This window comes from Daucus carota, chromosome 1, assembly GCF_001625215.2.
Source record: "Daucus carota subsp. sativus chromosome 1, DH1 v3.0, whole genome shotgun sequence".
Classification (NCBI taxonomy): Eukaryota; Viridiplantae; Streptophyta; class Magnoliopsida; order Apiales; family Apiaceae; genus Daucus; species Daucus carota.
The window spans coordinates 39,567,993-39,590,885 of record NC_030381.2 but is presented as its reverse complement, the minus strand read 5'-3'; the positions used below and the strand labels follow the sequence as shown (position 1 = coordinate 39,590,885).

Below are 22,893 nucleotides of genomic sequence, written 5' to 3'. Positions count from 1 at the left end.
CAGACTAGTCCTGCAGCAAGTATATATCAGTTACAGCTGGCTACTAATTAAGTATTCATCTGTCATCCCAGAATACTTGATGCATAAATGTGTTTGATTGATACATGTTAATTGTATAGTACAAAAAATCAATATTTATATGTTTATGCATTTTATTATGTTTCTTCACGTGGATGCATGAAGTTACTCGTTATTATAGGAGTCGTCTGAGCGTTTCTATTTGCGCAACATATTTTAATTACAGAGCTTCTAGACATAAGAAAGAAGGCTTAGTTAATCTTAGTGTTGAAACAGGACAGACAAGGAATTGCCGTCTAACTCAGATGGAATTGATGCAGCCGGCTGGGACTAATTCAATCATTTGATTACTGTTTCTGGAACTAAAAGCTTATGTATGATAACTGAGCTCTTGTTAGGCTGGCAAATGACTAAAATCACGCGTAACTGAGAAATGCGTGTCCAAAATAAGAAGCTCCAGATCGCATCAAAAATGATGTCTTGTTCTGTGTTTTGTTGTTTGAGTTGTATTTGTGTTACTTGCATGTTGATTATGGCTAAGGTATTGCAGAGGAATGAGATGCCACAGGCAAAGAACATATGGCCTAGTTTACTGCATTCTGGAAAAGCTATGACCCTCTGTAGGTCGTTATGTATGACGTATACCAGTTCTAAAAATTGGTTTAGGTGCTAGGTGGTGCCGAAACATCATAGTCAGTCCGATGAATTAGGTGTATTCTTACAAAAATCGATCCAGATCGATAGTAAAGAGTCAACATCTGCCTAGGCGGTCAATAATAAAATAAATATATTTTATCACTTATACTTAACCTAATATCCTATAAAAAAAAAGATAATATTTATTTATGTTATCTTTACATCATTTGAAAGGAATGTGTTTGATATATATTTATTTGCTCATTGATCCTATATTGTATATATTAAATATGAAAAAATAGAAATGATTATTAAATTATGTATTATTATAATAATCTAAAATTGATATATGTTTCATTAGTATCTTGATTATTTCCTGATTTATCGATTAATCGCTAAAAAACACCTAACAAGTCCAAAGACTTTCAGAACACTGCGTTAAAGTGATTTTACCAAGTATATATCTTCCATGTAGTAAAACTCCTTATCCTTTCTTGGAATAAAAGATTGAGAGCTGAACCTTCTATATATCTACAGATTCAGACACGACTGTTCAAGTAAAGATTGAGACATAATTCCTGTGATTATACATTCTTTCCCTGTGTTCAGACTTAAGTTGCATTCTTCTGTTCTTGCCTAAGCCATGCACCATGCATTTTATGTTACCCCGTTTTGACCTCCGACAACTGATAAACAATACAAACGAGTAAAACTAAACTATACTTCGTACGATATATGTGCATAAATTATAGAATCTGACATCCATTACAAATGGTGAAGTGTACCTGACTACTTCACCTGACTAATCGTTCAATGTTTAATACAATCAGAAATGAGCATTAACAATAGGTGGGGGAACGTGGAGATTTCAAGGTTGCTTCTTCTCCATTGTAACCCTGCCATGTACAAGATTTGTTAGCATATACGAGTGACCATTAATTGACAGGAGAGCATACATTAGCAATAGAAAGGGGCTCTCACACATTTGTAACCAGTATGTTCGAGCTCTTTTCAAAAACAACCAGTTTTTTTTCGAGTTTTCCAAATTAACCGGTCTAAATGTTTCGAGTTTGGGCCACCCAAACGGGAAGGTGGGCAACAACATGGGGCGCCCCTGCCACGGGCAACCCCTGCTATATATTTTGGCAATATGGGTCGCCCTATACACACGGGCGACCCTGCCTTATATAAAAAAAAATTGAATATTAGTAATGTTTTAGCAATTGGCATATTTTTATATATTATTTATATTATTATATTTTATAATATTATAATATATAATGATATAATATTATAAAATTATTTTATATTAATTATATAATATAATATTATAGATTGTAATATTTAAATATTTAAGCTCATACAAGGTAATTAATTTTTACCTTTTGGTGCTTATTTTATTATTGTTAATCTGAAAACGTCATGTAAAATCTTGTTCCGAATGCATTTGACCAAACACAACAAAGTTTACTTATAAAGGATAGTAAAACAACGATAATACGGCTTAAACTAAAAATCAGAAAACAATCACGACGCTACTACAGACCACTTATTCGTCATCGGACATGACACTATCAGAATAATAATCCGGACTGGCAACCAATGCAAGGTATTGGAATCCCAGCTAGTGCACAACGTTCACTGCACACTTCAAGCGTACACACACGCCACTACCACTCATGCAACATGGTGGTAATCGACTCATGGGAGTAGCGTACATTAGGGTTTAAAGAGTACCTAAAGTCATCATCACACCACCATTTTCTACCCACGGCAACAAACAGATCACCTAGTGTGTAATTCATGATTTATGATGAACTATGTCTTGTGCGAGTTCTATGGTTGTGTGTGCATTGTGCATATTGTATGTGATCCTATTTATAGGCATAGCATAACATTGCAACGAAATAATGCTGATATTCACATGATCAACAGTATCTCATAATACAGAGGTTCACATGATCAACAATAGCTCATAATGCAGAGGTTCACATGATCAACAGTAGGTCATAAAGTAAAGCTTCACAAGACACTGCAAAAAGAAAGGCTGCATTAGAAATAAAGTTTTTCACTTTAAAGATTACTGACTCAGTATACAGAACCCACGTTTTCATACTGCCACTCTATAGATTAGACTACACACTGCCAAACTATAGCATGCATTTAAAAAAAAGATTCACATGAGCACAGTTAAAGGACTTGTCAATTCCAGAATTATTATTATATCCAAAAATAAATTCAGCTCAACAATAATCCATTGGCCTATAAATAGGTCATTCATTATGGTTGATACACATACATTCAACAAAACAAACACATAATTCATTCATCACTTAAGCTGAAAATGGATAAGGGCAAAGCAACAATGACCCCCGGCTACGAAAAACGCCTGAAACAGCAACAAGAGAGAAGACAGCCGGAGCTATTGTTGGGAGGGATGCGCAACAACCGAAACAACCAACAACCTGAAGCAGCTCCTAAAAGCAAACCACCACCGGTCGAGCAAAAAAAGCGTCGCACACCGTTGGGACGGATGCCCACGAATCAGCATCCAGGGGGCTCCAATGAGCCTGACAGAGGAGATCCTACAAGAGAAACGCTGCCAGGCTCAACATGACTATTATTAGTAGTGTAGGATGTACAAACAAGTAGTGGAGTTTACAGTTGTATTACAGCTGGTTTACAGCTGTCAATAACCACTTCTCCCGCCTAGATTAGTTAGTCAATTAGTTAGGCCACTTGTATATATATAGCTAGATACTGCTACTCTGTACTTACTTTTATTTTGCAATACAATTTAGTTCTTCACTTCTATAGAATATAACATGGTATCAGAGCTTGCTGGCGCATCCATGGCAGAAATCACATAAGCTTTCCGTCATCTTTACGCTCGCTCAGTTCTTTTCAGGTGTTTTCGTTCTTCATTCTCGATTACATTCTCGTTGTTAGTTTTTTCTCGTTGTTTTGTTCATATTAGTTCCGTACATATTAAGTCAGATCTGTTGCGATTTCTTTTCTCTTCAATTCCGTAGCAGTAGTTGTTCATCTAAGATCGATTTCTAAATCGATTCACTGTTTGTTCATCTGAGATCTGTTTGTTTGCGCTTCTGTGATTGTTTCAATTCTGTGACCTAATTGAACTCATGGCGACTTTACAACCTAATCAAGATCCATCTAGTGTCTATTACATTCATCCTTCCGATACGTTCACAACACAGTTAGTTTCGATCAAATTCAATGGCACAGGTTTTCACAACTGGAAACGCTCTATGATGCTTACGCTGTCTACTAAAAATAAGCTCGGTTTTGTTAATGGCACTATCTCTGCTCCTGATGTTGCTTCGAATGAGTATAAACATTGGGAAAGGTGCAATGACATGGTCATTTCTTGGCTGATTTTCAATCTTGATGAAGCAATAGCGAAAAGTGTCTTGTTCATGAAGACTGCTTGTGAAATCTGGACTGAGTTAGAGGAACGTTATGGATTTGCATCTGCTGCACAGACATATGCCTTGGAACAACAACTTTCAGATGCTGTTCAAGGCACTGACTCTGTCTCTGTGTTTTTCACTAAAATGAAGGCTCTATGGGATGGCTTGGCTGATGTCAGTCCCATACCTTCTTGTACTTGTCACAAGTGTGTTTGTAACATCAATCAAAGGCTGATTCAGAAACAACAAGAACACAAGGTGTTACAATTCATGATGAAATTGTCAGACACTTTCTCTACTATCAGAGGCAATGTTCTCATGATGCAACCTCTGCCAAACATTGCTCAGACTTACAGATTGTTTGTTCAAGAAGAGAGGCACAAGGAGATGTCTAATGCAACTCAAACTGAAGCTATGGCTTTCTATGCTGATAAGAGGAAGTTCCAGAATCAGGGAAAGTTTTCTGGTTCCAAACCAAATTTTAATGCTGGCAACAAGTCAAACTGGAACAATGCTGGTCCTAATGCCAAGAAGAACACCAAACCTAGCTATTTCTGCACTCACTGCAATATACCTGGACACAGCATTGAAAGGTGTTTCCGTATTCATGGATTTCCTCCAGGTTTTCAGGCAAAGCAACAGGAAAAGAAAGTGGCTGCTCTATCACAGTTTTCTGAGACAAACAATGCAACAGCTGGAAATGAAACTACTATACCCACAGATCAGTATAATCAACTCATGACCTTGTTTCACCAGACCAAGAATGTTCCTGATGCTGATCAAGATGATACCAAACATGCACTACTTGCAGGTATTTACTGTATGTTATCATCCAGTACACATGAGTGGCTCATAGATAGTGGTGCCACACATCATATATGTCCTCAACTGGAGAGTTTTACTCATTATGAACCTTCTTCATATAAGGACAATTTCATTACTATTCCTGATGGCACAAAAGTACAGGTTATGCATGTAGGTTCAGTACATCTAAGCAATGACATTATTCTTGAGAATGTCCTACATGTTCCACAGTTCCAGTTCAAGTTACTATCTGTCAACATACTATGCTCAGATTTGCATTGCAGCATTAATTTTACTAATGAATATTGTTATATTCAGGGCCTTTCTCAGAACAGGCCTCAGATTGTACTTGGTAAATTGTCAAATGGACTCTACAGTGTTCAAAACAACCAGTTGCAGACTAGTTCCAGAATAGAAGCTTCTTGTTTTGGTGCTGTGGAGGACACTCAAATGTGGCATCTCAGACTTGGTCATCTACCTTTCTCTCAAATGAAGCTGTTACTGCCAGAGTTGTCAATAAATGAATGTCAAAATTCTACTATATGTCAAGTTTGTCATGCTGCCAAACAAACTAAAAGGCCTTTTCAATCAAGTCATATTAAGTCTGTAAGTGCTTTCCAATTGATTCATGTTGACCTGTGGGGTCCTTATAGGACTAAAAGTACTTCTGGTTGTTCTCAATTTCTTACAATAGTAGATGACTTTACAAGATTTACATGGATTCACTTGCTGAAATTTAAGTCTGAAGTACCTGCTATTCTTGCTAATTTTCTGCAATATGTTGAGACACAATTCAAGAAGTCTGTGTTATGCATTAGAAGTGATAATGCTAAAGAATTTTGTGAAGGGGCATCCAAACAATTATTTTTGTCCAAAGGCATAGAACACCAAACAAGCTGTGCTTACACTCCACAACAAAATGGGGTTGTGGAGAGGAAGCACAGACATCTGTTAGAAACTGCTAGAGCTTTGTCTATTCATGCTAAGCTACCTGATAAGTTCTGGGGGGAATCTGTGATGTGTGCTGCATACTTGATAAATAGAATGCCTTTGAAGTCCATTGAGCACCAAACACCTTACTACAGATTATATGATACTGTTCCTTCTCTTGATCATCTTAAGACTTTTGGATGTCTATGTTATGTCTCTACTCTAGATGTCAATAGAAGTAAGTTTCAACCTAGAGCAACTGCACATGTGTTTGTAGGTTATTCTTCTTCACAGAAAGGATACAGGGTATATGATCTAAAAAATCATTCTACTTCAGTATCTAGAAATGTGATTTTTTATGAGAAAGTGTTCCCTTTTCATGTGATTGCATCACCACAGACTGATATATCCAAATTTCTTTCTGAGATATTTTTACCTAAGGCTACCACTCCTTATATTGATACTGATATTTCTTCTGAGCCAATTCTTGAAATTCCTTCAGAACAGACACACTCAAATGAGTCACAGACTCAGAATCCTACTCCTCCTACATCCAGTACCTCAAATCTGATGGATTTTAGCTCTACTGAGTCAACTGAGTCTACAATCCATACTGAGTCTCCACCACAACCAACTAGAATGTCTACTAGGTCTAAAAATTTTCCTGCCTATCTAAATGACTATCATTGTCAGATGTCATACACCAATACAGCATTGCCTTCTCATTGGTGTAATATTGTCCCTAACACATGTTTACCTGAGTCCTGTGTTAGTTTGATGGCTGCAAATTCTGTTATTACTGAGCCTTCATGTTATGAGGAGGCAGCTAAACATCCACTCTGGATTGAGGCAATGGACAAAGAACTAAAGGCCTTAGAGGCAAATCAGACTTGGGATCTTGTTGATTTACCAGATGGGAAGAAACCGATTGGTTGTAGGTGGGTTTTTAGAGTAAAACTACATGCAGATGGCTCACTAGAACGATGTAAGGCACGTCTAGTAGCTAAAGGTTTTACACAAAAGTTTGGTATTGATTATATGGAGACATTCTCACCAGTAGTGAAGATGAGCACTGTTCGATCTATCATTGCTTTAGCTGCTAACAGGAAGTGGACTATTCATCAGCTAGACGTTAATAATGCGTTTTTACATGGCGATTTGTTTGAGGAAGTCTACATGTATCCACCTCCTGGTTTTAATAACCCTGAGAATAAGGTTTGCAAATTACGGAAGTCCCTTTATGGTTTGAAACAGGCCTCCAGACAGTGGTCAGCCAAACTAGCTGTTGAGTTGGTTCAAAATGACTTTCAGCAGTCCAAAAATGACTATAGCCTATTCATTCATAAAGAAGGACCAGACACCACTATTATGGCTGTTTATGTAGATGATATTATCATCACAGGTAGTAATTCATCACACATTCAGTTCATCAAAGATCATCTGAATAATGTTTTTAGTATCAAAGATTTAGGAGTGCTGCATTACTTTCTTGGCATGGAAATTTCTTATCTTCCAGAAGGGACTGTTATTAGTCAAAAGAAATTTACAAAAGAGTTACTTGAGTGCTGTCCTGACCCCTTATTACCAAAGGCAGTTACTCCATTACCTTTGCATCTTAAACTCAGTAGTTCAGGAAGTCCTGCCTTGTCTAATCCAGAACTGTATAGATCTCTGGTTGGGAAACTAAATTTCTTGACAAATACTAGACCAGACTTAAGTTACTCAGTTCAAGTCTTAAGTCAGTTTATGCATTGTCCCTCCACAGCTCACTATGAGGCTTTGTTGCACACCCTTAGCTATATCAAGTATACTGCAGGTCAAGGAATACTTCTGCAAGGGGCGAATAATCTTACTTTGCAGGCGTATTCTGATTCAGATTGGGCCTCGTGTCCAGATACACGAAGGTCAGTTACTGGTTATGTGCTAATGTTTGGAAATTCTCCCATTGTCTGGAAGTCGAAGAAACAGACCACAGTTTCGAAATCCAGTTCTGAAGCAGAATACAGGGCGATGGCTTCTGCAGCATCTGAAGTCAGCTGGGCAGTTCGATTGCTACAAGAACTGGGGGTCAATGACTTATGTCCTGTAACTCTCCATTGTGATAATCAGTCAGCAATCCATATCGCTAAAAATCCAGTCTTTCACGAACGAACAAAGCACATAGAAGTGGATTGCCACTTTACTCGAGATAAAGTTTTGGAAGGTTTAATTCAGCTTACATATCTTCCGACTACACACCAGTTAGCTGATATTCTCACCAAAACAGTACCTTCTCCACAGTTGCAGAAGTTATCCTCCAAGTTGGGATTGTTTGATCCTAATAAACAACCAAGTCCCAACTTGAGGGAGGCTATTAGTAGTGTAGGATGTACAAACAAGTAGTGGAGTTTACAGTTGTATTACAGCTGGTTTACAGCTGTCAATAACCACTTCTCCCGCCTAGATTAGTTAGTCAATTAGTTAGGCCACTTGTATATATATAGCTAGATACTGCTACTCTGTACTTACTTTTATTTTGCAATACAATTTAGTTCTTCACTTCTATAGAATATAACAACTATGACGTGAAGAAGTGGAGGATTCACTTCCGCAAAATGCGCAAATATATTAATAGGAGAATTAGAGGGGCAAAGATTGGGTGCCGACGGAGGAGGTTGAAATCGAGAAGAAAAAATTTCCTGAAGTTTGCAAACTCTATTCTCGACAACATCGTGAAATGGGTATCCCATTTTGTGATGATCGCTAAGAATATTATGCAGATGAAATCGATAAGGAATGCGCCGAATTGCAGGCTAAACTTGAGGCACGTGAGGAAGCTGAATTTTGGGAGGAGTGGGGAGATGTGCCCAATATAAATTATAACTGCCGTCAAGTACAAATGCCTACCCCGTGGGCCGCTGATGATGATGAAGATGAAGGTGGTGGTGATGATGATGATGGTGGAGATGATGATGATGATGATGATGATGATGATGATGATGATGATGATGATGATGATGATGATGATGATGATGATGATGATGATGATGGAGATAATGATGAGTATTATATCGACATCACTCAGGATTGAGAACATTGATCAAATTGAACTTATGTCATGTTCTCATTTTAATCAAATGTAATTTTATTTGAAAATTTATGTAATGTTTGTGTTTCCTTTAAGTTTATGTAATGTTCTTTATGAATGAACTTTGTTGTGTTTTGTCAGTGGGAGAGAAGATATTAATTGACGAATTCGGATTAAGAATAATAAAAAACAAGCACTAAAAAGAAAAATACAGATTAACACCCCTAAATGGAAATTACACAGAGGGGTCAACATTGTACAATGGACACCTTCTGCTACGTCTAATGTACCCTTCTTGCTTGCAGCGGCCACATTTGTGACCTGTACGGGAACTGTCCATCTCCATTCGTTTTCTGACGGATTGACCCCTTTCTCCTCGTTTCTGCCTTCTCTTTCGCAAAGCCTCGTTGGGTACCACAGTTCCAAACATTCGCCACTACACTGGCAAATCAATATCCCAATACCCAGTCCCTAGTAATGGATATATCATTGGCTCCCACAAGTTCAACAAAGTGGAGTTGTAGTGGAACGGGCCAATCCACAGTCTCCAGTTTAAATGATTGTGGTTGCAAGCAGCAATCAAATGTGAACACGGCAGGCGGTGGCAAGCCCATTTCCCGCAAATGCATGTACGCTGAGTTATGTCAACCACCTGCGTGTTCCCGCCCTTATTAATCCCTTTAAACCTGTACATTTGCGTCTTTACGGAGAACAAACCGGTTCTTCGATTAAACGTTTCGACCCGGTGCCCGTTCGATTTGGTTGCAATCTTCTCCAACTGATTTCTCGTCCTGAGACAAAGTTCATGACCTTCGCTCATGCCCTCAAGCACTGCGTTCCTCTCCTTGTTGACCGTCCTAACAGTTTAATAAAACAGGAATTCAATCATTGCGGTCACGGGTAGGCAGCTCTAGGTTCATGAATAGTCAATGCCTGTGTTTGCAAATGCATGTTTCCCTCTCGGTCTTCATCGGAATCAGCCTACAAGAAATCTTCACTTTCCGCAACCTCCTCCTGTGAAAGTTTGCAGTCCGAATCATCACTGCTGCTTATGGCTCTTTCCGAGCCATAATCTTCATCTTCCTCCTCGTTCTTCAGTGCAAGAGCTATAGTTGCACCTCTTTTCGGCGTTTGACGACGCGGTGATGGCTGTCTTCCACTCAAATCGTCCTCCTCCACAACCTCTTCAACAACAAAACGACCCGTATTACTCGAGCCGCCACCAAACTCCCCAACCATCCCGTAGTTGTAGCTGCTAAACCACCCTGGCATGCCCCCGAACTCGCTTTGTCCATAGTTCCCCCCATAATCGCCTCTAAAACTCCCACCGTAGTTTTCAACATAATTTGCAATTTGACCAGCTGCAGCGGTTTGTCCGGATTGTTGGGTAAATGGCCCTCCATACTGTTGGCTCGGTTGAGCAATACTCTCAGCCTTGGTAAACAATGATACGTCTCCCCCCAAATGAAATCTCACGGGGATACTTAATATTCTACTAACATCGTCGTCCGATTTAACAGACTTGACAAAGAATCCCGAAACGAGGTTACCAACCCCGATTCGAGGATATTTGACATCCCAATGATGCCTACTTATATGCATCAACCCGAACACCATATCTCGTAATTCTTCAAGTGAGGTGCCCAATTTCACATACATCATTTCTTTCGGATCTAAGGTGTAGAGAACATCGTTATCTTGCTTTATGATTTCACCTCCCCAAAAGAAATTAACGTTTACGTATCCATCCATCTTTGTTTTGGGTTTTTTTGGTGGTTTTGGTTTTGGTGGTTTTGGTGTTCTGATAGATTGCCTATGAGATTTTCTTGAAGTGATGATGGTTTTGTGCATAGGCAACAACAAATGCTTCAGCTTTTAAAGACGCATTTCAAAATTAACCAATGTGCTTCCACTTATTATTGCCTCCACTTATTGGTTTGCAGTAAATCTATCACTGAGCAAGCTGCATAAATTGATATTATTGCATGCTGCACTATGTGTTAAATATGAGGGATTTGACCATACGAAAAAAGCTGTTGCACACTAATCAAAAAAATAATTGCATGACTTTAATGAAACTTGCAGAAATTTAACCCTTTAATGAATGATTAATTAATAATATATATATTAATTAATAATATTTAGATTATATTATTTAATCCTGAATTTAAATTATATTATTTAGATTATATTATTTAATCCTGAATATATATATATATATATATATTATTTAGATTATATTATTTAACCCTGAATTTAAAAAATATATATTATATTAATATATATATATATATATATTAATATTTTTTTTGAAGAGCCTGAGAAAAAAATAAAACGTATGGTCAAATCATCTCTTTGCAGCAGCTTTTTTCGTAGTGCAGCATGCAATATCAATTTATGCAGCTCAGCTTGTCCAGAGAATCATTCATTGAAGGGTTAAAATTTTTACAAACTTCATTAAAGTCATGCAATTATTTTTTTTGAAGAGTGTGCAGCAGCTTTTTTCGTATGGTCAAATCCCTCACATTTAACACATAGTGCAGCATGCAATAATATCAATTTATGCAGCTTGCTCAGTGATAGATTTATTGCAAACCAATAAGTGGAAGCAATAATAAGTGGAAGCACAGTGGTTAACTTTGAAATGCGTCCTTAAAAGCTGAAGCATTTGTTGTTGCCTATGCACAAAACCATCATCACTTCAATCAAAACCTCATAGGCAATCTATCAGAACACCAAAACCACCAAAACCACCAAAAAAACCCAAAACAAAAATGGATGGATACGTAAACATTAATTTCTTCTGGGGAGGTGAAATCATAAAGCAAGATAACGATGTTCTCTACACTTTAGATCCGAAAGAAATGATGTATGTGAAATTAAGCACCTCACTTGAAGAATTACGAGATATGGTGTTCGGGTTGATGCATATAAGTAGGCATCATTGAGAAGTCAAGCTTAGTGTCAAATATTCTCGAATCGGGGTTGGTAACCTCGTTTCGGGGTTCTTTGTCAAGTCTGTTAAATCGGACGACGATGTTAGTAGAATGTTAAGTATCCCCGTGAGATTTCACTTGGGGAGAGACGTATCATTGTTTACCGAGGCTGAGAGTATTGCTTAACCGAGCCAACACTATGGAGGGCCATTTACCCAACAATCCGGACAAACCGCTGCAGCTGGTCAAATTGCAAATTATATTGAAAACTACGGTGGGAGTTTTGGAGGCGATTATGGGGGGAACTATGGACAAAGCGAGTTCGGGGGCATGCCAGGGTGGTTTAGCGGCTACAACTACGGGACGGTTGGGAAGTTTGGTGGCGGCTCGAGTAATACGGGTCGTTTTGTTGTTGAAGAGGTTGTGGAGGAGGACGATTTGAGTGGAAGACAGCCATCACAGCGTCGTCAAACGCTGAAAAGAGGTGCAGCTATAGCTCTTGCACTGGAGAACGAGGAGGAAGATGAAGATTATGGCTCGGAAAGAGCTATAAGCAGCAGTGACGATTCGGACTGGAAACTGTCACAGGAGGAGGTTGCGGAAAGTGAAGATTTCTCGGAGGCTGATTCCGATGAAGACCGAGAGGGAAACATGCATTTGCAAACACAGGCATTGACTATTCACCTAGAGCTGCCTGGTTTGGATCCTACGAGCCTGTGATAGTGTCCAACACGGACGCACTTATGTCACTCAGGTTTGATCCCGCCACCGATGAGCTGACCGAAGAAGCTCTATTTGCTAGCAAGGAAGTGCTCATATCTGCTGTGAAACAGGCACACATAAGGACAGATCGGAACTACATCATGGAGAAAAGCACCCCGCAGGTCTACAAAGCAAAGTGTGTGGTTTCAAACTGCAAATGGAAGCTAGGGGCCGCGAAAAAGAAGTCTCACGGCCTTTTTCAAATAACTAAATGTCCATAGAATCACACATGCCTACTAGATAGGCCGACGCAGGACCACCGCAAAATTTCTGCAAAAATGATTGGCTATGTAATTGCTCCCTACGTAAGTCGTACAACCTTGAATATCATTATATGACTGACTATTTTCGTTTATTATTCATCGTTAATGTTAATATGTTTTGTTTCAACAGGTGTCCCAGACCCCTTAATTGAAGGTAAGCAACATCATCACAAAGGTCAATGATGAGTACCAGCATTTGGTCAGTTACATGAAAGCATGGAGGGGGAAGATGGCCGCCATGGAGAGCGTTTATGGTAGCCGGAAGACAACCTACAACGAGCTCCTTCGGTTCCTGAATGTCATGGCCTGTACAAATGTCGGAAGTGTAGTTGTGGTTGAGGTTGTTCCACATCATATCGAGAGGGGTACATCGACATTTGTTCGTGCATTTTGGTGCTTGAAAGCAAGCATTGATGGTTGGAAGAATGCACAGCCGGTTATTTCCATTGATGGTACATTTCTTAAGAGAACGTATAATGGGAAGTTGCTCGTAGCGGTGGGAGTCGACTCTAATAACCACCAATATCCCATAAGCTTCGCCCTTGTTGATGAGGAAACAACGAAAAATTGGTCTTGGTTTCTACGTCTTTTGCGAAGACATGTATGCCGAGATAGACTGGGGGTTTGTATTATATCTGACCGTGCCACGAGGATCCTTGCTGCAATGAATGACGAACGGAGTGGTTTTACCCCGCCTTTGGGCTTTCACAGTCTGCCTCCATCATGTTAGGAGCAACTTCTCAAAGGCATACCCTGGAAAGGAGCTGAAGATGTATATGTAGCTAGCCGGCAGTACGCCACAGATTAGGAAACATGATGCCTACATGAAAAAGACTGGGGAGATTTCTCCTCAAGGCTTGAGGTGGCTGCAAGGGATAAATCCTGCCCTCTGGACAATTTGTCATGACACGGGCCATGCTCGTTACGGCCAAGCCACCACAAACATGACGGAGAGCTTTAATGATAACGCGCGCGTGGCTCGGCACCTACCTGTGACCGCAATGATTGAATTCCTGTTTTATTAAACTGTTAGGACGGTCAACAAGAAGACGAACGCAGTGCTTGAGGGCATGAGCGAAGGTCATGAACTTTGTCTAAGGATGAGAAATCAGTTGGAGAAGATTGCAGCCAAATCGAACGGGCACCGGGTCGAAACGTTTAATCGAGGAACCGGTTTGTTCTTCGTAAAGACGCAAAGGTACAGGTTTAAAGGGATTAATAAGGGCGGGAACACACAGGTGGTTGACATAACTCAGCGTACATGCACTTGCGGGAAATGGGCTTGCCACCGCCTGCCGTGTTCACATTTGATTGCTGCTTGCAACCACAATCATTTAAACTGGAGACAGTGGATCGGCCCCTTCCACTACAACTCCACTTTGTTGAAATTGTGGGAGCCAATGATATATCCATTACCAGCGACTGGGTATTTGGATATTGATTTGCCAGTGGAGTGGCGAATGTTTGGAACTGTGGTACCGAACGAGGCTTTGCGAAAGAGAAGGCAGAAACGAGGAGAAAGGGGTCAATCCGTCAGAAAACGAACGGAGATGGACAGTTCCTGTACAGGTCACAAATGTGGCCGCTGCAAGAAAGAATGACACACTAGACGTAGCAGAAGGTCTCCATTGTACAATGTTGACCCCTCTGTGTAATTTCCATTTAGGGGTTTTAATCTGTATTTTTCTTTTTAGTGCTTGTTTTTTATTATTGTTAATCCGAATTCGTCAAATAATATCTTCTCTTCCACTGACAAAACACAACAAAGTTCATTCATAAAGGACATTACATAAACTTAAGGGAAACACAAACATTACATAAATTTTCAAATAAAATTAAATTTGATTAAAATGAGAACATGACATAAGTTCGATTTGATCAATGTTCTCAATCCTGAGTGATCTCGACATAATACTCATCATCATCATCTCCACCATCATCATCATCACCACCTTCATCTTCATCTTCATCATCATCAGCGGCCCACGGGATAGGCATTTGTACTTGACGGCAGTTATAATTTATATTGGGCACATCTCCCCACTCCTCCCAAAATTCAGCTTCCTCACGTGCCTCAAGTTTAGCCTGCAATTCGGCGCATTCCTTATCGATTTCATCTGCATAATATTCCCAGCGATCATCACAAAATGGGATACCCATCTCACGATGTCGTCGAGAATAGAGTTTGCAAACTTTAGGAATTTTTTTCTTCTGGATTTCAACCTCCTCCGTCGGCAGCCAATCTTTACCCCTTCTAATTCTCCTGTTAATATATACTTGCGCATTTTACGAAAGTGAATCTTCCACTTCTTCACGTCATAGGCATGTTGAGCCTGGCGGCGTTTCTCTTGTAGGATCTCCTCTCTCAGGCTCATTGGAGCCCTCTCTGGATGCTGATTCGTGGGCATCTGTCCCAACGGTGGGCGACGCTTTTGTTGCACGACCGGTGGTGGTTTGCTTTTAGGAGCTGCTTCAGGTTGTTGGTTGTTTCGGTTGTTGCGCATCCCTCCCAACAATAGCTCCGGCTGTCTTCTCTCTTGTTGCTGTTTGAGGCGTTTTTCGTAGCCGGGGGTCATTGGTGCTTTGCCCTTATCCATTTTCAGCTTAAGTGATGAATGAATTATGTGTTTGTTTGGTTGAATGTATGTGTATCAACCATAATGAATGACCTATTTATAGGCCAATGGATTATTGTTGAGCTGAATTTATTTGAGGATATGATAATAATTCTGGAATTGACAAGTCCTTTAACTGTGCTCATGTGAATCTTTTTTTTAAATGCATGCTATAGTTTGGCAGTGTGTAGTCTAATCTTTAGAGTGGCCGTATGAAAACGTGGGTTCCGTATACTGAGTCAGTAATCTTTAAAGTGAGAAACTTTATTTCTAATGCAGCCTTTCTTTTTGCAGTGTCTTGTGAAGCTTTACTTTATGACCTACTGTTGATCATGTGAACCTCTGCATTATGAGCTATTGTTGATCATGTGAGCCTCTGCATTATGAGATACTGTTGATCATGCGAATATCAGCATTATTTCGTTGCAATGTTATGCTATGCCTATAAATAGGTTCACATACAATATGCATAATGCACACACAACCATAGAACTCGCACAAGATATAGTTCATCATAAATCATGAATTACACACCAGGTGATCTGTTTGTTGCCATGGGTAGAAAATGGTGGTGTGATGATGATTTTAGGTACTCTTTAAACCCTAATTTAAGCTACTCCCCCGAGTCGATTACCACCATGTTGCATGAATGGGAGTGGCGTGTGCGTACGCTTGAAGTGTGCAGGGAACGTTGTGCACTAGCTGGGATTCCAATTCCTAAACAAAGGGCTCGTACTATGCCTCGAGAAACGCCGCACCAGATGGAGGCCGCGCTCTTCAGAGCGAGAGAAGAGGAGAATCGCATGAATCTGCAACTGCATCGTCAGAGTCTATACGATGATGCTAGGATGTTTCGAGAAGAAGGGGACTGGTTTAAGGAACAACAATACCTTGCATTGGTAGCCAGTCCAGATTATTATTCTGATAGTGTCATGTCCGATGACGAATAAGTGGTCTGTAGTAGCGTCGTGATTGTTTTCTGCTTTTTAGTTTAAGCCGTATTATCGTTGTTTTACCATCCTTTATGAATAAACTTTGTTGTGTTTGGTCAAATGCATTCGGAACAAGATTTTACATGACGTTTTCGGATTAACAATAATAAAATAAGCACCAAAAGGTAAAAATTAATTACCTTGTATGAGCTTAAATATTTAAATATTACAATCTATAATATTATATTTTATAATTAATATAAAATAATTTTATAATATTATATCATTATAATATTATAAAATATAATAATATAAATAATATATAAGAATATGCCGATTGCCAAAACATTACAAATATTTAATTTTTTTTTTTAAATAAGGCAGGGTCGCCTGTGTATAGGGCGACCCATATTGCCAAAATATATAGCAGGGGTCGCCCGTGGCAGGGACGCCTCATGCTGTTGCCCACCTTCCCGTTTGGGTCGCCCAAACTCGAAACATTTAGACTGGTTAGTTTTGAAAACTCGAAAAAAAACTGGTTGTTTTTTAAAAGAGCTCGAACATACTGGTTACAAATGTGAGGGAGCCTGAAAGAAAAGGAATGAGGTAGATAGTGTTTGTACTGTATATAACACTGATCATATTACTAGCAGAGTAACTAATTGTCACCTAATTAATCGTCTAGCTTCGGAGAGAGATGTGTTTCAAATCAGATATAAGGTAAATTTTAAAAGAGATTAAGAAATAGTAATATGTATAGAAAGTTTAAATTAGAGAGAGAGTTTTTAACATAACCTTAAAAATGCATGGGGGAAGATCCTTGAGAAAACAAAGTCTTTTGCTTTTACGAGGAGTGCATATAGTCCATAACAAGGAACATGAAACAGAGCCATACCAAAATACCTGCAGGGAGCAAATTTTAATCATAATAGTTTAGATGTTTGACAATATCTGGATTGATTTGGGGGTGGTGGGTGTGGGTGTGTGTGTGTGGGGGGGGGGGGGGGGTGTTACCAGGCAGGTGCCCATGGAGTATTTAGCTCGAGGAAAGGATAAGGCCACCTATGAGCGGAAATGATGCAAAATCAGTTTACAGATAATGAAAGGAGAAACAAAAAATTAAACACTATAAAGTCAAGTCATAATGTTTATTTGTAAGTTTTTATAACAGGGAAGTCCTTTTACCATGTAACTCCACAAGCATGAATTGTCCACTGAAAAATAATATAGGCGCCAGTCCACAGCACAAAATATGTGAATCGAGACCAAGGGAATGGCTGAAACGTCGACGCATACAGATTAGTAGTGCTTGAGAGTAGAAAAATGAGTTGGAAAGCAGTCTCGTATACTATATTAAAATTGATATGCGTTCGTCTTGTCATACAGTCATGGAAGTTGACTACTTACATGATTGTTGAAGGCTGAATCCAGGAGAAGGAAAACAACATTCACAGAATGCATTAGCCCAATTAACTGCCCATAAAAAAATGGTTAAGAGAGAAGCAGAATATCAGTATTAACAACTGAATCATCAGGACTATAAAAAGTAGTGTCATAGATGCAAATGGTTAAAAATATAATGCAAAAATAACTGCATTGCAGCATGATATTGTATTTATAAGTTGGTTTTTTGTTTGCCCGCAATACCATTTAAGTTGGCTGCTTAAGGATGCAACAGTAACTGCATGCTATTCTATAGGAAGCAACCAGAAGTTTACCATACATTATTTAGGAAACTCTTTGTAAATGATACACAATATCTATTTAGTCTAAATCTTGCAAGTTCATATGTAATGCTAGAAGCACACAAGTTGCAACAATGTCTGAAATAGGGAAACGGGGGGCTGAAAAATGATTGTTTGGTAAACTATAGAGCTCAAAGCAGTAAAACTACTAATAACCAAAGCTCGAAGTTTAGACTAGATCTGATGAACCTATGTTAAGAAAGAAGAAAGTAACAGCAGAACCCACCACGGTGAGTTTAAAATCTTTCCCTGACATCAATGGAACTAAAATGAACCAAAACACCAAGTCTGTTAGCACGACAGCACCAGCACATGCCTGTAAAACAGTAAAATCAACTTCAGCATAGAGCTATAAATCATATATCTTTGAGCTTAGAAAATGTCGTAGTTGCGCCATATCCTTATATGAACAAAGGTGATGTTATGATCTACGGGATTGCAGATATCTGTTAATCTATTTATGGCACTGTCTTTTACATCCTAGTCAATCCTACATGCTAATGGTTCTATTTTCTGTATTAGCTCTTGTGTACATAAAGGATGGATCACTCTTAGTCTAATATGTAGGAGGGGATCAAAAGCAATGGCAAACTACCAAACAGAAGTGATCAGTCCTATATGCGGTCCAGATACAGTACCTTGCAGCTAGTATGCTTAGATGAATTGTTTAAATCATTATTTGTAATTTATTGGGTCAAGTGAGGCATAATATAATGCTTGTTTTACGAAAAAAAGAACTGGAAAAGTTGAAACCAATAAATTGCATTGACTGACATGATATATAGAATGCATAAGAATTTCCAAAGCTCCTGCTTCTTGACCACTTAAGCTTTTTGTTTCTATGGCCTTGACATTTGTAGTAAAATTATTAGCCTTCTCATGGTGATCCTTCTTAGAGAGCGTATCTCCGTCAGCAACCTGAGTAGAAGGTTTCTTTGAGTACATCGAGCACCCACGGGAGGATACAATAATTCCAATCTGCACGAAAAATGAATTAGCATAGGAAGCGAAGTCTAAGTGCAAGCAACATGTATCTATAAGGATAAATAGAAGTAAATCCATTTCAAAAAACACCAGTGAAAACCAAAAGAAGGCATACCGCAAAGTAAAGCAGCACCAATGTAAAAGTCCACCTGCAAATCAGTTCGGCGAAGTAGATTTTAATAGATTTGTCACACACATTGAAGTTCATCATATGGACATGGCCAATTTAATCAAATTGTAATCTAATAAACTCCCAAAAAATCTAAAGATCACAGATAAATATTATAAACACACATTCCTATTACAGTACAATACATCCACTATGATTCTGGTAATACATCAGCCCACACTAGTTGGATGTCTGGCTGCATAGCTACGATTTGCAGATAAAGTTCTGCAAAGTAGCGCGCATAGAAAGACTCAAAGAATCAAATGAACAAAGTCAAATCACATCATTACCAACAATGACAATGCAAAAGCATTAGGCATAATCTCTGAAACTGATTGCTCAACCGAACAAACTCTCTTACTTTACCAATGCAATTACATAAGTAGACATGAACTCCTGTTCCAAAAAGAGTTAAGCAGCACAAGTGCAAAACTCACTGACAATATTCACCAAGAGTAAAGCTATATATTTCATTATTGCAAAATAGCAAATTAATGGAAAATCAATTAATTTCCCCACTAAACATACTATTAACAATTGAGTTAGTTATGAACAATGACACTGAAAAGGTAACAGTTAGTTAAGATATGTCCTACTAATTTTCAACAAAAAGAGATACTATTATACTAACAAAACATGCTACTATTTCTAATCATTTCCAACACTAAGTTATCAAGACCATAAATGACAAAAATTAAAGCAAATGAAAGAGTTTAAGCTAAGAGGAAACCATACTGTGTATAGAAATAGAAGACAAAAAGACCAAAAGAGGCCACAGTCTGATACAGCAAGAAAGCCATGGAGCAGAAAGCTATGACCCTGTATAGCAAAAGCCACTTGGGATGAAGATTTTTCCAACATGGTAGCCATAAATCACAAGACTTGAGCTGTTGATGACCATTTCCACTACTTCTGATGGTAATTTTAAGTGAAATTCCTAATGGGATTATGATAATTAAGGCACAAACAAGAACTTGCCACTGAAGCCAATAGTCTAATCCCACAGCATCACCTACTGTGTTTAAGGCCATTTGATTGATATCTTGCTAATTATGCAGTGTTGATATATACATGTAGTCTAAATTCTGAAGTGTTAGTCTTTTAGGAAGTCCCACTGAATTGGAAATCAAGAAAATGGAATGGGGTTTCTTGATTTGTGGGATTAGTTGGTGACATAAACAGAAAGAGAGTGAGGTGTGACTTGTGAGCTTGTGAGCAGATGATTTTTCTGACTGGTGAGTTGTGAGTTGAGTTGTTACTAGTGTATTACTACTGTTTTGGTCATGGTAGAATTTAATGATAGATCACAGAATTGAACTACTGTACTAGATAGCCTTAAAGATTGCGTGGTAAAAGCTGAGACACTGACACATGGTTGAATTTATTTACTAGGCTAAGAGCAATTCCCCTGGTGCCGAAAAGAGCGTTTATCCGACGGGATCGGCTAAAATTAGTTGGCTAAATTAGACATGGGTTATTATCGACATGTAATACACGTGTTTCGATTGTATTTGTTATATTGATTGGCTATAATTTAAAAATATTATATTATTAATATTTAAATTATTATAGATAGATTATGTCATTTCAATGTATAAATGATGTGAAATCTTCTTACAAACTCGTGTAAAAATTCGACAAATATTGTCATCCAAAAAATAATTATAGACAAGAGAAAACATACTTTGAGTGTAATATTTTTAAGTGATTATTTAAAAAAAATTCATGATTGGAGTTATTCTCAATAGTATTAGATATATAAAGCCGGAGTTTCTTACTAATTTTGACAGCGAATATTCCAAAACGCAGTTCAAAATAATAGATATGTAAGCAACAATTGTGACGTCCATCACTAAAATACTAGACCTTAAAATGACTTGTGAAAATGAAAAAGCTAAACATGAATGAAATGCCTAAACATGTACTCCCTCTGTCCCTCTCATTTCTTTACAGTTATTATTTTGAGATGTCCCTCTCATTTCTTTACGTTACTATAAATAGTAAGTTTTTCTCATCATTACACCCACTATTTACCCCCACTATCTCATATTTAACAATAAAAACTACTATTACACCCACTACTTTCCTCCACTATCTCAAATCTATTTTACACCCACTACTTTCCTCCACTATCTCAAATCTATTATTAAATATTGATAGGTCCCACCACTTTACCCACTTTTCATCCAACTTTACTCATTTTCCATACATTGTCTTGATCTCCGTGTCCTCCTCCAATGTAAACAATTGAGGGGGACGGAGAGAGTAGTACTCCACAAGAAGAGTAGCGTTAAACAAGCAAGGTAATGACTGTGATGACCAAGCCCACCTACCGAAAATGAATATTCATCGGTACCATTTAATTTTATACGTTTCTTTTTCACTGCTCGACACGCACTTTATAAAATATAATTTTATAAATTATTTTTAAAATTTTCTTTTTCTGAATAAAAATATAACATTCAAATTTTTATATAGAAAAGAAAAATCTTAAAAATAAGTTATAAAACTATACTTTACAGGAGTATTAAAGTCCGTGCCGCGTTTCCGTCCCCCAATGTATATAACTCTGAGGAACGGAGGGAGTAACAGTTAACAAGTCACATTATGCATCATGCATGCGTACTTACATAGAGTATCACATATTTCTTCGACACAAATAGCTTTCGTTTATTTTATAATCATTCCATTTCTATGGATTTATTTTTTTGACATTCCTGTTAATTTTCTATATCTTAAATTTTTTTCAAAAAATATTAAACATTTATAACAAATAAATAAATCTCCTCTATTATTTTCTTCCACTTTTCTGATCTATTAATTAGATATTAACAAATTATATCAATCTCCTCTATTAATTTCTTCCACTTTCTTGATCTATTAATTAAATATTAACAAATCTCACTATATTATTTGCTTTTTTGACTGTCAGTCAAAAATATAATTTCCCAACACCTTAATTACTATTAGGTCATCTCCAACTGTGGAACCACTTTTTGGCCTAAATCTTGGTCCAAATTTAGACCGAATCATCTTTCCATTCCAACAGTTTGGCCTAAATTTTGGTTCAAATTCATATATCAATATATTATTCTCCTAACTATTTGTATGTTATTATTCTAATCTTTTTTAACAATAATATAAGATTTCATAATAATATTAAACTTAATAAATTCATTAAATTAGAAAAAATCACATTTAAACAAAGAAAATAAAAAAAATTTAACATTTTACTTAATAAACTAAAATTTAACATTTAAGTAAACAAATATTATATATAATTTATAATTATATTAACATGTAATTATTTAATTAACTAAATATATAAAAGATAAAAGATTATTATTATATTACTAAAACAATTTTGGCGAGTGAATAGAATTTAGGCCGGTACTGTTCACCGGCTGAACAGACCTAAATTTGAACCAAATTTTAAGTTATTGTTGGAAGAATTTAGACCCAAATTTGGATCTTTAGGTCGATTTGCTTTTAGAACATCCGAAGCCTAACACTTATATATAGCGGACTAGCGGTAGTCTTTAATCCAAAGTGAAGCATGAGAAAATGTCTCAAATCGAATCCTAAATATTTTCGTTAATGT

General features: G+C 37.7%; 1 protein-coding gene across 2 annotated transcripts; it reads right to left on the bottom strand.

Annotated features, from left to right (window-relative positions):
• Nucleotides 1-1,361: 1,361 nt before the first annotated feature.
• On the bottom strand, nucleotides 1,362-20,557 carry LOC108222523 (uncharacterized). Of its 2 annotated transcripts, none has more exons than XM_064083605.1 (9): nucleotides 20,028-20,557; nucleotides 19,239-19,272; nucleotides 18,914-19,117; nucleotides 18,366-18,455; nucleotides 17,802-17,867; nucleotides 17,580-17,671; nucleotides 17,409-17,456; nucleotides 17,190-17,297; nucleotides 1,362-1,550 (listed from the first exon to the last, which is right to left on the bottom strand). In XM_064083605.1, the coding sequence occupies exons 1-9, from the start codon at nucleotides 20,321-20,323 to the stop codon at nucleotides 1,523-1,525; spliced, it is 966 nt and encodes a 321-aa protein (XP_063939675.1). In that variant the 5' UTR covers nucleotides 20,324-20,557; the 3' UTR covers nucleotides 1,362-1,522. The 2 variants fall into 2 exon arrangements, with proteins under 2 accessions (XP_063939675.1, XP_063939669.1); XM_064083599.1 differs by lacking the exon at nucleotides 1,362-1,550 and adding an exon at nucleotides 3,004-3,239 and having other exon boundaries at nucleotides 20,028-20,475.
• Between the last annotated feature and the right edge of the window lie 2,336 nt (nucleotides 20,558-22,893).

Coding starts and splice junctions, on each gene's coding strand:
- LOC108222523 (XM_064083599.1), bottom strand. CDS start 20,323: ATGGCCTTAAACACAGTAGGTGATGCTGTGGGATTAGACTATTGGCTT. Junction 19,273..20,027: donor GTCTTCTATTTCTATACACA/GTATGGTTTCCT, acceptor ACTGATTTGCAG/GTGGACTTTTACATTGGTGC. Junction 17,868..18,365: donor AAGATTTTAAACTCACCGTG/GTGGGTTCTGCT, acceptor TTTTATGGGCAG/TTAATTGGGCTAATGCATTC.